At 47.1% G+C, this 14,931-nt stretch overlaps 1 protein-coding gene across 1 annotated transcript in view; it reads right to left on the reverse strand.

The window, feature by feature from the left end:
- The window catches only part of ALK (ALK receptor tyrosine kinase), a 908,221-nt gene that overhangs the window by 208,477 nt on the left and 684,813 nt on the right, over positions 1 to 14,931 (reverse strand). Inside the window, exon 8 of the mRNA XM_060245392.1 lies at positions 12,873 to 12,973. Within this exon, the coding sequence (XP_060101375.1) occupies positions 12,873 to 12,973 (101 nt within the window). The remainder of the gene's footprint in view (positions 1 to 12,872; positions 12,974 to 14,931) is intronic.

The following is a 14,931-nucleotide window of genomic DNA, read 5'->3' on the forward strand; positions in this document are numbered from 1 at the left end:
AAGCTTACGCAGAATTTTAATTAAAATGTTTATAATGTTTAAATGTATTTTTATCTATTTCTGTATAACTAAACCTAAATTATGTTGTTAGCCGCCCTGAGCCTGCTCCGGCGGGGAGGGCGGGATACAAATAAAATTTTGTTGTTGTTGTTTGTAGAAGAGAAGAGAAGAGAAGAGAAGAGAAGAGAAGAGAAGAGAAGAGAAGAGAAGAGAAGAGAAGAGAAGAGAAGAGAAGAGAAGAGAAGAGAAGAGAATTGGGAATGGTGTGGTGTGGTGTGAGGCTGTTGAAGAAGGTATGGACAGGAACTGAATGAATGACAGGTAGGAGGTATAGAAAATAAGAGGATCCAATGGGGATGGTGAAATGATGATACAAAAAGGGGAAGAAGTGACATTATGAAAGAGGGAGAAGAAGATGATATTGGATTTATATCCCACCGTATGCTCTGAATCTCAGAGTCTCAAAGCAGTCACAATCTCCTTTACCTCCCCCTCCATCAACAGACACCCTGTGAGGTGGGTGGGGCTGAGAGAGCTCTCCCAGAAGCTGACCTACAAGAGCTATGGCTGACCCAAGACCATTCCAGCAGCTGCAAGTGGAGGACTGGGGAATCAAACCCGGTTCTCCCAGATAAGAGTCCACACACTTAACCACTACACCAAACTGGCAGGAGGCAGAAGGTAAAGTAGAAGAGGAAAAAGGGGAAAACAAGGAAGGGGATAGGGTTGCCAACCTCCAGTTGGCTGGAGAGCTCATGGGATTACAATTGATTTCAGGCAACACAGAACAGTTCACCTGAAGAAAATAGCCACTTTGGAAGGTGGACTCTATGGCATTAATGCCCCATTGAAGTCCTTTCCCTCCCCAAATCCAACTCTCTTTAGGCTCCATTCCAGAAATCTTCAGGTATTTCCCAGTCTGGAGCTGGCACCTCTAAAATGGGACTAAGGAGAAGCAGACAGTAAAGTGGTAAAGGACTTTACCACTTTTTCCACATCAGCTTCATAATCTGTGCACCTTACTTTGGTTTACAAATAGAGCTGCATTTAAGGTGTACATCAAGTGCTGGTTAAAAACAATCTGTACTTTGTGATAAATTTACCTCTCCCTCCTCACTACAGTCTCTTGACCACCATAGCTATTCCTCCCTTCAGGTCCTGCCATCTCAGGAATGATTTTTCCAGGCATTAGAAGAAACCTCAGGAATGGAGAGGAATACAGAAAAATTCTGTGTGCCTTCTGTGCACATTTTGTTGGGTATAAGCCAAGACCTCATGCTATAGGTGGAGTCACTGTGTCTCCTCACCCTGTAATTCGGCTCTGCTCTGGCCGCGCCGCAACGTGGCTGCGCGCCGCAGGGCCGTTCTTTGCCTCCCCGGAAGGGTGGGAGGCTGAAGAGCTTCCCGGCCATCCGGGTGCTGAGGGTGGGTGGAGCGTTGGGGCTATTTATAGCCTTGACCCCGCCCAGCCAACGCAGTTCTTTTCCAGCTCACAGCCGGGTTGGAGGCACTTGTAGCGTCCGAGGTCGAGAGCAGAGGGGGCTGTGGCCTTTGTGGGTTTCCGAGGCAGGTCGGGCTGACGCGCTGCGTCAGGCCTGTGAGTGGCAGGGACCGGGATTTTCGGCAGGCGGACGTCGGGGACTCATTCCAGCGGAGGCGAGAGGCATTCAGTGGCAGTATTCACAATCAAAGAGGCAGTAGAAAGGGAGCGTGTTGCGGCTGATAGAGGGCAGCAGGCCCTTGGTGGGCTGGGGAAGGCACCTTTAAGGTGGGCAGTGTGGCTTTAGCTCTGAAGAGGGGCAAGGTGGGGAAGGATAGTTGCTGGGGCTACTCAGTGTTAGGGCACTCACCCCTCCCCCCCCCGCACACAATTTTATATAGGTTTTAGGGGCCGAGTAGTGGCTTGGTCGGAAGAGGGAGCGAGTTTCCCCCTCTTCCTCATAATTTTACTGTTGAGAGGCTGAACTACAGATAGTACTATGGGCCCAAAGAAAGAACAAGGCCCGTCCAAGGGTAAACAGCAGGCCAAGGTTGCTAATAAGAGGCTCAGCCTGGGGGCACCGGGTGAGGAGCAGTTGGACGGTTGTGATATGCGGCAGGCCATAATGGACCGATTGGGTGCTTTAGAGAGGGAAAGGGGTGCGACTGAGGCACCTACAGCTTGGTCTGGTCGCCACAGGGCTTCGGGGTGGTCAGGTGCCTTTACATTCGAACGTGAGGTACTGGCAAGATTGTTTGCATTGCAGGAAGACACAGGATCAAGGCCCGATCGGAGCCAGAAGGCCGGGACAAGCAAGGATGCCTTGTCGGGTGATGGAACTGATGACCAGGAGGTGATGGAAGAAAGACAACAGTCAGATCATCCAGTGGCAGTGACATCATCAGGTGTGGAAGGTAAAGTAACTGCAACACAACATTTCCAGGTTTGGCCATGGGGCTATAGTGCATTGCCTGGGCCCTCTAGTTTGGGGCAAGTTTCTACAACATTGGACCAGGGCGGGCAATGGGTTTTTCCTGCTCAGTCTGGCCCGGCGTGGGCAGCGGGAGGTCTCACTGTGGGGTGAGTGCAAGGTACACCGGTTGGGTGGTGCCAGCCACCCGCTGTCTCGACAGGTGTTGAGGCTGCTTAGGGGTCTTCCGCACCAGTAGCATCAACGGGAGTTTTCCCGCGGGGTGGGCACATGCCTATGGCCCAAACCATCAGGTGGCCTAACGGGCAATGGAATGCTTGGAGTTATCCCCCAAATCCTTATGGGTCAGTGCCTTTTTTGGCTCTCCCCTTCGGGGATACCGCTCTGCCCTTGGGGGACCATTTGACCCCCAGGACACGGAAAAAAATTTTAAGGGGGAAACACATAGATGTATTCAGACTCCTTTACAGAGAATTGGAGAAGAAGAGTAAGGATGAAATGGACGAGAAAGAAAAGGAGAAGCTTTGGCGTAGGAAGGTTGACCACACCTGGGCCAATTGGCTGCCGGGTTTTCTGATATATGCGGGAGTTATTGCGAAGGTGCAGCCATGCAGGGCTGCCCCCTTATTTCAATATTGTGATATTATATACAGGGCATATTCTGATTTCATGGGGGCAGCCTGGTTACAATATGATGAGACGTTTCGGATGAGAGCAGCAATTAATCCGGCCTTACCTTGGGACCTGATTAATCAACAGCTGTGGATGCAGCTGATGGCCCCAGCAAAACCTAATTTAGGTGATAGGGCTGATAGTGGTCACTTGGTGCACAGACAACCTGGTGTCTCAGTTGCCCGCTCAGCAGTGGGCCAGCCAGTTCAACCCCGGTTGTTATGTTGGGAGTTCACTTCTCAAGGAGTGTGCTCCCAAAAAGCTTGTAAATTCACACATGAATGCCTGTTATGTGGCGGGTCCCATGTATTCTCAGCGTGCAGTAACACGAAGCACAAAGGGGGGGGCAAAGCACCCCGGAGGCGGTGGCAATGCTCAGATGCTTGGAAAAGGGGCCCAGCCCCATTCGGCTGAGAGTGCTTAAGCGGTTCCTGGAGGGTTATCCTAAGGTCATGGACAGAGCCTACTTATGAGAAGGGTTCACCTTTTGTTTCAGAACACCTTTTCAAGGGCCCAGGGTGCCTTGTAGGGCTTCCAACCTTCATTCCATTGTAGGGCTTGAACATGTGGTTAGGGCGAAGATAGCAAAGGAGTGTTCGGAGGGGTGAGTCATCGGTCCTTTTGATGAACTCCCAGTTCCACGTTTACGGGTTTCTCCGCTAGAAGTGGTGCCACGTTTACGGGTTTCTCAGCTAGGAGTGGTGCCTAGAAGACAGCCAGGGAACATTGGTTGATTCATCATCTCTCATATCCTAGGGGTGGATCGGTGAATGACAGAATTCCCGACCACCTATGTTCAGTTAGGTACACATCCTTTGACCAAGCGGTCAAAGTGGTGCAGGGTTGTGAGCTGGGAGCAGAAATGGCCAAATGCAACATTAAGTTGGCGTTTCACTTGTTACCAGTTCACCCGGGGGACTTGAGTTGTTGGGGTTTCAGTCTGAAGGGAAATATTACATGGATAGAGCCCTACCCATGGGGCGCTCTGTATCCTGCGCAGCCTTTGAGAGGTTTAGTTCCTTTTTGGAATGGCTGTTGATGGTGAGATCAGGGCATTGGGAAACTGTTCATTACCTAGATGATTTTCTGTTTGTGGGCGTGGCTGGGACTGGGCGTTGCACCCAGCTACTGGAGCTGTTTATGGAGCTGGCAGATGAGCTCAGCGTGCCGAGGGTCCGGCTACACACTTGACTTTTTGGGGGATCGAGTTGGATATTGTCCAGCAAACCTCGCGGCTGCTGGAGGAAAAGGTCCAGCAGCTTTGGAAGCGGCTTGTAGCCATTAGACTTAAACGCAAGGTGTCGCTGCTGGAGTTACAGCAGCTCGTCGGGCACCTCAATTTTGCCTGTAGAGTGGTTGCACCAGGCAGGGCATTCCTTCAACGTCTTTGTGATGCCATGGGGTCCCTGTGGTCACCCCATCATAGGGTGCATATAACGGCCAGTAGGTGCAGCGATTTGGAGGTCTGGGAGACCTTCCTGGAATCGTTTAATGGGGTGTCCTTTTGGCGGGAGGACATGAAAGTTGAGGCCAACCTCCAGTTATCCTCTGATGCAGCTGGGTCATCTGGTTTCGGGGTTCTCTTTCGGGGGCACTGGTCTGTGGAGCAGTGGCCTAGGGATTGGCAAGACAGTGGGCTTTGTAGGAACTTAACCTTCTTGGAGTTTTTTCCTATTGTTGTGGCAGTATGGATATGGGGGGAACAGCTGGCCAACCATGTCGTGCATGTTTTGTGTGACAACTTGTCGGTGGTGCACGTTGTTAACTCCTTATCTTCCAGGTCAATACCAGTTATGAATCTGGTAAGGGCTTTTACACTATGCTGTCTTCAGTTAAACGTGTTGTTTTTGGCAAAGCACGTCCCTGGTGTTTGTAACGGGTGTTTGTAAGGGGTGTTTGTAAGGGGTGGCGGATGCCCTGTCTCGCCAACAGATGGAGTAGTTTCGCCAGCTGGCCCCGGAGGCCGATCCACTGCCAGTGCGGATACCCCAGGACCTGTGGCAGCTTGGCAGGCTGAAGCCGGTAGGGCAATTATGTTAGCTTTGGCTCCGAGTACCCAGAAAGCATACGAGCGTGCCGCACGACAGTTGAGGGAATTCAGACATATGGCAGAATTGGGGGATAGCTGGCCCATTCCAGTTCTCCATCTGTTGCAGTTCTGTGTGCCTAACAGTTAAGTCCATTTGGTGGCAGTTGGCCACCTTAGCTTTTATCAGTAAGGTGCAGGGCTTTCCAGTAGCGGTTGGGGATTTTAGAGCTAAAAAGATGCTTGAAGGTTGGTCCCGGGAGCGGGGGGGGGCAACCCATCTCGCCGTCCATACTTTGGGGGTTGGGCCGCGTTTGGCCTGTGGTGTGTAGTTCTAGCTACGAGAGGGTACTGTTCCATGCAGCGGTACTGACGGCATTTTTTGGTGCCTTAAGGGTATGTGAACTGGTACGGCTGTCACGGAATGACCAATTGGATTGCAGAGTAGCGATTTCAAATTTCTAGACAGACAAGCGGTGTTGCATGTCCGGCGATCCAAAACGGATCAGGGGTGTAAGGGCACCAAGATCACAATCGGTCCCTGTGAGGAGGCCGGTTTGTGTCCCGTTCAAGCGTTGCAGCGCTATGTGGCAGTAAGGGGGAATGCCCAGGGGCCACTATTTTGTCATAAGGGTGGCCCCCCCCTCTCTAAGTATCAGTTTGGGGCTGTTACAGCTCGGGCCCTGGACAAATTGGGTTTGGCGAGGTTTAAGTTTGGGACCCATTCGTTTCAAATAGAGGCCACGTCAATTGCTGCAGCAATGGGTTATCCAGGTCCAGCCATAAAAAAGGTCGGCCGTTGCCATTCAGCTGCTTTCCAAGCCTATGTACGCCCATTGGTGTTTCCCTGAGGGGTTTGGGGTTGGCTGTTTAGTGTTAAGTTAGTGGAAGTTCAGTTGTGTTTGACTGTTTTCTCATTCCAGGTGCTGTGTCTCATCAGGGGAGGCTGCGGATCCTCATATGCGGGCACAGCATGATTTTCTGGGCGGCCCGTTATGCAAAGAGATCATCAGTCGGAACCCAGCTGGGGCTGAGCGAGTGGGCTGTGGTTGAATGGCAGGGGCATCGGGGGCTAAGGTGGCCAGGGCTCCTGCCATTGTTGTTTTCAGGAAGGGCCAGTCCCCCGCCTCACATACTTGTCATTCACCTTGGCAGGAATGACTTGGGGCTGATGAAGGGGAAGGCCCTTTCATTGCAGGCGGTGGCAGACCTTCGGACCATCGTGCGGAGGTGGCTGGGAGTCCATCTAATTTGGTCCGCCATCTTACCGAGAAGAGTCTGGCGGGCCACTTGGGATCCTGCGGGGATTGAGCAGGCCAGACGAAAGGTGAACCAGGCCCTGCGGAAGGCCTTAGAAGGAGGTCTGGGTACCTTCCTTCCTCACCCTGGAATTAGGGTGGATATGGGAGAGCTGTACCAGCAGGATGAAATTCATCTGTCGGATGTGGGTAATCGGGCCTTCTTAAGCAACCTGTGCCAAGGGCTTCGGGCGGCTCTAGGCTGCCCAGTGGGGCACTAATGCCTAAGCAGAGGCTTGGCATTGGTGGTGGCAGAAGGAGCAAGGAGTTTATACCTTGCTGGTGAGCACCCAGGCCTCGGCACCAGTTAGTGCAGTCGATACGCAGGAGCGGCAGATGGGCTTTATGGCTCTATGCTGTATAATGTGGATCGTATTCATGCCCCCCCCCAAATTCGCCTCCTTCTGGGTATCGGGGCGGAAGTTTAGGGGAGGGTAGTTTGTGGCCTGGCCGGCCCGTCATTAGACACAGTCATATGGCTTGTGCTGGGGGCAGGGTGGCTCGCCCATTGTTGGACTTGGCGGGCTTGGAGGAAGACCCCAGGGCTTGTCTAACTGCAGGTAGCCCTTGCCGTGTTAGTTGTGTTAATTAAATAAAGTGGCCCATTTCCCAATATTTTGTGTCAGCCTCTTTATTCTGACTTGGGGGGGGGGGCAATACTCACAGTTGCTCTGTGGCAATGTTCCTTGCCCAGCCTTGAATATCTCAATCAGGTGAACATGATGCAAACACTATTTGCTAAGTTGCCATAAAGGTCATTACACTGGACCATCAGTTCAACTTATCCAGCATCTAGCCTCTACTTATAGTTTCACCTGCTTGATAGGGTCATGAATAAAGGTTTCACTATATGCATTTGGAAGCCCCTACGAACTCTGTGTGCTTGTAGCTCAGGGAGGGCATGGGGTGCCACTTCAAAAAGGGCCAGAAAATTAACTTTTTCTTTTACTCAGGGGAGACTCAAAAAGACTTGTCTTTGAATCTGTACTGAAACAAGCCAGGTCCCTGAGGTGAAAATCTCAGACACACCTTTTTTAGTTTTACAGCATCCCTATGAAATGTACTGTAAAAATTCCATTTGCCAGGGAACACAGCCTCCTTGTGAAATGCTGAGTATTTGAGCATTTCAGTGGTTAAGCGTGAAGGGGGTCTTTTGACATGTGATTCTAAGCCTGTCCGATTGGGAAATGATGGAGAGGAAATAAATATGGAAAAGCAGAATTTTAATTTCACAATCACATTTTGCAGCTATAACTCCATTATGAGGATGATCACTTGTTCCTATCCTCTGTGATAATTAGGGGGCAAGGACTTGGTTCTCTATGAGCAACTGGCTCAGAAGTGCTGTTGAATTATTCTGGTCACAGACTGATTGCTCCAGTAAAAGAATATTTAAAGCCACAAAGGCTTGTTGAGAAAGGGAGGCTCTTGTGCAATATGAAAGGCAGGAGAGGAAGCCATTGCCAAACTCTTTAGAATCTTTATTGCCAACAGCTGCAATACTAGCTCTGTGTGGCTGGCTTTTAAGTGCTATCAAGAGTGATGGAGGTAGGGCAGAAATAGATTGCAACTTTACTCCCTCTCCCCAGTTGGATTCCAAAAGCAATTTCAATTATTCACTCTGTTTATGAACATGTGTATGGAGAGAGGAAATAATACATATTGTGAAATGATTCATCCAACAGATGACAGATTATGAAAAATAGCCACACTTTGCTGGTCTGTGACAAAATTAAGTTTCTAAAACATTTACACTTTCCATGTGTTGTGTGCTTGAAGGAAAAGTAGGGGAAACCCTGAGAGAAGCAAAGGAGAGAATGAAATGCAAAGATAGGGTAGGAAGTGAATATATCTGTTCAATGGAACTGGAGTTGCAAGTCTCTCCTTGTCTGAAGGAGGAATGAATGCAATCAAACATTAGAGCAAAAAGTCTCCTAACCTAAAATCATGAAATTGCATGAGAAGGTAAAAAAGAAAGGAAGGAAGACAAAGACTGCAATTTTAAACATACTCGATTTGGGAGTGAGGATGAAGCCTTCCTTACTTTGTTACTGCCTTTCCCCACTCCCCCAAATATTTTTGTCACTAGTTTCAATTTTCTACTTTCCACTGTTGGTTCTGTAGACTTGTTTCTATTTTGTTCTGTACATATGTATATTCTTATACAGTATAAAAATACACGTATATTCTTAGATGCAATTTACATGCTATTTATAGCATATATGATTTGTTCATATGCATAAAATGAGTAATATTGATTCTCTTGCAATAAGGTGGAAAATTGTATATGTTTGTAGGGGGAAATGGTACAAGGAAATAGAAAATGGCACAAAAGGTTCCATTGCACAGGGGAGAAACACAGTGAAGCAAGGATTTTCACTCTGAAACAGCAGGGATGAAAAATATGAAATCACAAGTCCTACTGAAATCATTGAATTCCAAGTAAACATGTAGGACTGAGCTGCCCGTTGTTTCCCAAAACTAAAGAAGGAAGACCAGGGGTCGTTTTGTAGAAAAATAGGTGGCAGAGCTCATTAGTATAATCATTAGCATATGCCGCTCCCCAGCCAAAAGCAACCCAATGCAAGAAACCTGCGGGTTTCTCCAGGATTAATGAGAGCTGCTGGGGCTGTAGCAAAGCCCCTGGTGGCTGGCTGGTTGCCTGTTCTCCTGATCCAAGGATTGTTATGCAGCTGTATCTACTATTCAATGGACAAGGTAGATGGGGAGGAAGAGGGGGGACCCTCAGAAAGGTTCAGGAACTGCACTCTTGTGAGCTCTTGCTGAATCTGAGGCCTGGGGAAGACCAAGAACATCCTTACTAGCAGATTAACCCAAGAAATTTTATGCTAACCCTAGGGCAAGTTATAATTTACTATCAAATATAAAGCTGTCCTACATTTTTAGGCCTGGTTATATTTTAGGCAATTTGGGGAGAACTGGGTTGGATTTGCTCACATAGGCTGGTCTTTTCTTAATCAAATCTCTGGCAACCGTCCTACAGTTGTTTGTTTCTGATAACCTTCTGACAATCATGGGTATTCATGGTTTTATGAATTATGCAACAAATGAAGAAGACAAAAGGAAACCCTACAAATCAGGTAGGAAAAAAGTCTTGTCGGGGTGAATAAATCACTTGAAAGATAGACAAAGGCAACAGGAGAGAGAATGAGATATTACAAAGATGTGATTGCCTCCACCTGACAGTCTGCAACAATCACAGTTTAAGAGATTTCATTCTCAACAAGTTCATATTTTTCAGAAGCACCTACTGTGAAGTTTAGAGGTTTTCAAACAGAGGCTAGATAGCCATCTGACAGCAATGCTGATTCTGTGAATTTAGGCAGAGGGAAGGCAGGAAGGTCCACATCAGTGCTTAGTTCTTGTGGCCCTTTCTTACATGTGCAAGGAAATGCTGATTGCCACTTTGGGGTCAGAAAGTGATTTTCTTCAGGCCAGTTTGGTCAGGAATCCTTGGAGTGGCGGGGTGGGGTGGGGTTTTGCCATCTTCTGGGAATAGAGCAGGGGTAACCAGGGCTTTTTTGGTAGAAGAAACCCAGCAGGAATTCATTTGCATATTAGGCCACACACCCCTAATGCCTAGCCAGCCGGAGCTGCGTTCCTGTGCATTCCTGCTCAAAAAAAGCCCTGGGGGTAACTGTATGTGTGTGTGGGGGGGGGAGGTATTTGTGAATTTCCTGCATTGTGCAGGGGGATGACCTGGAGGTCCCTTCTAACTAGGCTTGCCAGTCCCCAGGTCCCAGTGGGGGATCATCTGGTTTTGCAAGCTCCTCCCCACCGCCAGCCAGCTACCCAGCAGGGGAAAGGTCAACCCCAACAGCTACCATGTGCCTTTAACCCTCAGTAGGCTTAGAAGACACATGCAACTGTTAGAATTTTGGAATATGTGTGTGCCTTTAAAGCTCAGCAGCAGGAAAGCAGGTAGCAGGATGAGCAGGCAGAACCACCAGTGTGTGAAGCTGAGTCACTCTGATCTGCATTTGCTTCAGAAATTGTTTCTATAGTAAAATGGATAGGAAAGAGTTAGCTAGAACCTGATTATGGGATGGAGGAAAACTCCACCCCCTAGGCTGCTTTCCTTTCCTGTTCCTGTCTGAACAAACTGGTTGAAATACAGCAGATTGTTATATTTAGCAACTCCAGTGAGATCACAAAAGTGTGGGCTTGCAAACCCTGTTTATTTTGGCTGCTTTGTGAGTGTATGTGAAAGGCTGTGCTTGGAAATGCTTTCAAAGCCTGACAAGGGGGTATGATAAATTTCATTTTCATTTAGTGGAAGTGCAATTGCCAGGGTAGGCAAAAAAAGAGGATGAGGAATGAAGACTGTATTGAGGGGAATTGCACTGCTGTGTTTTTATTTATTTATCTAGGGAATGGGAAAGTCTCCAGGCTCCACCCTCAAAGTCCCCACATATTTCCTGAGTTAGACTTAGCAACCCTACTTCCAATTCCATGATTCTATGATTCCAAGTACTTGTACTGAAAATTATCTTTCCTCCCAAACTGTGTTTCAAAACTGGCATCTAAATACTGAAGGAACCTCTCAAAAACTCTCTTGAAAAATATTGATAATGTGAATATTAATCATAATTAATTGACAGAAAAATCCAGCTTCAAATATATGGATGCCACAAAATATGGGCTCTTCCTTCTATCTCTTGCACTCTGTAATTATGAAAATTCACAATCCTAGAGCTTTTCATATCCCCTGCCCAGCAGCTCATGTATGCACAATGCCATTCCAATTACCATACACTCTCTGTAGCATTACTGGTAAAGCGGTTTCCAGTTTTAATTTTATATACCTCTTGGGTATCTAATTTTATTACCACAGTTAAAGAGCACCAGTGATTTACTCTAGCAATGTTAATTACTTCTAAAGGCCAAATGCTACAATTCTTATTCCCTACTTAATGTGAATCTATCATTTAGAGGATGAAAACTATAGCTCTGAGGAAGGGACAGTCCTGATGATCAAAGCCTTGCTCCTTACTCTTACCATGCTTCTGCCCCTAATCAGTTTTTAAAAACTGAGGGATGTTTTCTTGTCTTTTTTTGACAGACATAGGCCTATATATAATCTTTCCCACAACACTAACTGATGTGAAATGCTAGTTTTCATGCTGCTTCCTTTTCCCGAAAAAAGACCAGATCATCAGAGGAGGGATGGGTATTTGGCCTTTCTAGATTCCAAACCACTATGTATCTAAGAATCATTTATGTTCCTCCCACATTGATGAGGATCAAAAAATCCACACATCCTGCATTAGGGTAGGTTTCTACAAACCCAGGGGACCCCCAGGTCTTCAGAAAAATACCCAATTAATTTTGTGTGTTTGTGTGCGTGTAAAACCTCTTCCCCAAAGTAGAGGCAACATCTACATGTGCATAGATGTTGTGGAAAAAGTTCAGACAGTGCATTGGTTTTTGTGGTGTCAATGGCCATTGCTAAAATTTGGCTTCCCCACCACTTTGCTTTTTACATACACATGGTGGGAGGACAGAAGACTAACAGAGAGAGTGGGTGGATGGAGGGAAGACTGCAAGGGCAGGTGAGTGGGAAAAACTAACAACTAGACAGGCAGGGAATGCTGGATGGGAACAGCTGGTGAGCGGACAAGGGTGGGGAGAGGAAATGGGTGGGTGGGCAAGACGGAGGCTGGGATTCTAAGATGATCCATTCATTCAAGCTTTAAGTCAGTTATACTTCATGGCCAAAGAGGCAATGGGTCTGCCAACTAGGGTTGCCAAGTATCTCTGCCACTGTGTGTGTGTGTGTGGGGGGGGCTCTTCTCATGTGTGCAGCATGATGACATCACCCAGAAGTGACATTATCGTGCAGGGCATGTTATGCCAGGGAGTCTCTAGGTAAATCTCTAAGATATCATAGGTTTTTACTGCGAATCCTAGAGTGTCCCCAGCACAACGTGCCCTACATGATGACATCAGTTCCAGAAGATGTCATCATGCAGGGCACATTGTGCAACAACAGGGCTCTTTGGAGGCAGGGATTTCCCCCAGCAGCCTGCTTTGTGCTGCTTTGGGTTGGGGCTTGCCATACCAGGGGATCCCCTGCCCCAGCAAGAGCTTGGCAGCCCTTCTGTCAACACCATTTTAAAATCATTTGTAGTCCTTTAAAAATTGCTGTGAGGTCCCAGTTCAGACTGGATGTATACATTTTCAGTTGCAAACCCCCCAAAAGGCACAGGGGGGAACAAGAGCTTGTGGGTCTGCCATGCCATGTTCCTGATCCAAATTGGGACTTTGTAGCAATTTTTAAAGAACAACAAATGCTTTTAAAAATGGCATTGTTGGCCATGGGATGGACTCATGATCTTTGTCACCAGCAGTTTGCTTACACCCCCCCTTTTTTTTGAATCTAAACAATTTGCTGGCCTGAAAGGGTTGAGCTTTCCCTGTATATACCTAAACAGCAACACTTACCTCACAGGGAGAATTTTTCATTGGTGATGGAAACACAGCACTTGCCACCACAACTGTTTCTGCAGCTGAGCTCTCACTGGTATTAAGCAAAAGAGTACATTCTGGGGGGAAACAGTGTTTTGGGGGGAGAGAAAGAGAAAGAGAGAGACGTTACTTGAACAAGATTAGTCAAAGTTTTAATTGAACTTTACTGAAGCACTCCAGCCTATTCTATTTCAAGACTCTATGTGTCTGTATGCATGCAAGCATGCATAAATGTTAGGTGCTTTTTTATTGCAGAAGGATAACATATGGCAAAGGGCATTTTTCAATATTCTTTGGAGGTAGTAATGCAGTTTCATATACACTAGGGTCTCTCCTTGGAATCATATGCATGTGCTCTGGCTGCTTCCTCCACAACCAATATTTTTCTGTTTATCCCTGACTAGGGATTTGCTATTGTTTCTTTTTCATTTGATCTGTGCATCCAATTTTTAAAATGCATCCAATTTTTAAAAATTTGATTTCAAGTGAACCTTTGCTGTTATGAAAGATGCAGAAGTAATATTTTATCCGGAGCTGAAGGTTGAGGGTCACTTTTAGCATCATAAAGGATGCCGGAAGAGAACTCCAAAGAAATGGAAATCTTGGTGCTCTGCATCACTGAACCTTGGAAATAAAGCAGCTATTTCTTCCTTCCACAATAAGCTAAGATATAAGACGTTTTACAAACACAGTATGGGCCAGACTTGCATGATCCTGGCAGTTCTGTGCCTAGAACTCCCAAGCACCATTCTCTGGCTAAACAATGGGCACAGGAAACTCCAACTGAATTAGGATCTTAGTGCAAGAGGGATTTGACCTCTCCTATGTCCCCTTAAACAATAACAGCCCTGTGAAGCTGATAAGTGCTCTGCTGGGAAATTCCTGAAAATCTGCGGTTGTGCCTGTGGGAGGGGAAGTTGCAATTTCACCTAGAATCTATAGTATACCATAGAATATGCCCCCAAAAGTTGCTATTTTCTGAAGGCAACTGATCTATGTAGTCTGGAAATCAGTTGTAATTGTAGGAGAACTTCAGGCCCCACATGGAGTTTGGCAACCCTAACAGGCCCTCCTTTGTACCACATGACATACTGTTGAAAAGAGTGCTGTAGGGCTGTTTCAGATCAGAAAACTTGTACTTCATAAAGAACTAATCCCTTGCCCTTACACTGTGGTTCTTATCTGAATCAAGGCCCTATGTATCTATTATTTAGAAGGGAAAAAATGTGGGTTCTGGATGCACTCCCAACATTACACGTACTTTGGCCTTAAGAGGGTAAAATGAATGCATTGGGGAAGGTTCACAGCAGGTATTCATACATTCTACCCCTTGTTACATCTGAAAAAGACTGTATACAAAGATTGCAAGTCCATAGAAGGATGTAACTCTGCTTAGGATGGCTCTGATAGCATGATAACAGTCTGCTATGGAGCTGCTAGACCTCCTGCTGGCAACTCTAGATGCTGCTGCTGCTCCAAGTGGCAGCAGAGAATCATAGAGTTGGAAGGGTCCTCTAGGGTCATCTAGTCCAACCGCCTGCACAATGCAGGAAACTCACAAATCCCTCACCCTAAATTCACAGGATCTTCATTACTGTCAGATGGCCATCTAGCCTCTGTTTAAAAACCTCCAAGAAAGGAGAGTCCACCACCTCCCGAGGAAGCCTGTTCCACTGAGGAATCGCTCAAACGTTTAGGAAGTTCTTCCTAATGTTAAGCTGGAAACTCTTTTGATTGAATTTCAACCCATTGGTTCTGGTTCTACCTTCTGGGGCCACACAAAACAATTCCACACGATCCTCTATATGACAGCCCTTGAAGTACTTGAAGGTGATCATATCACCTCTCAGCCACCTCCTCTCCAGGCTAAACATCCGCAGCTCCTTCAACCTTTCCTCATAGGACTTGGTCTCCAGACCCCTCACCATCTTCGTCAGCCTCCTCTGGACCCGTTCCAGATTGTCTATATCCTTCTTAAAATGTGGTGCCCAAAACTGAACACAATACTCCAGGTGAGAACTTAGCAGAGCAGAGT

This window comes from Heteronotia binoei, chromosome 1 (assembly GCF_032191835.1).
Source record: "Heteronotia binoei isolate CCM8104 ecotype False Entrance Well chromosome 1, APGP_CSIRO_Hbin_v1, whole genome shotgun sequence".
In the NCBI taxonomy this organism is placed as follows: domain Eukaryota; kingdom Metazoa; phylum Chordata; class Lepidosauria; order Squamata; family Gekkonidae; genus Heteronotia; species Heteronotia binoei.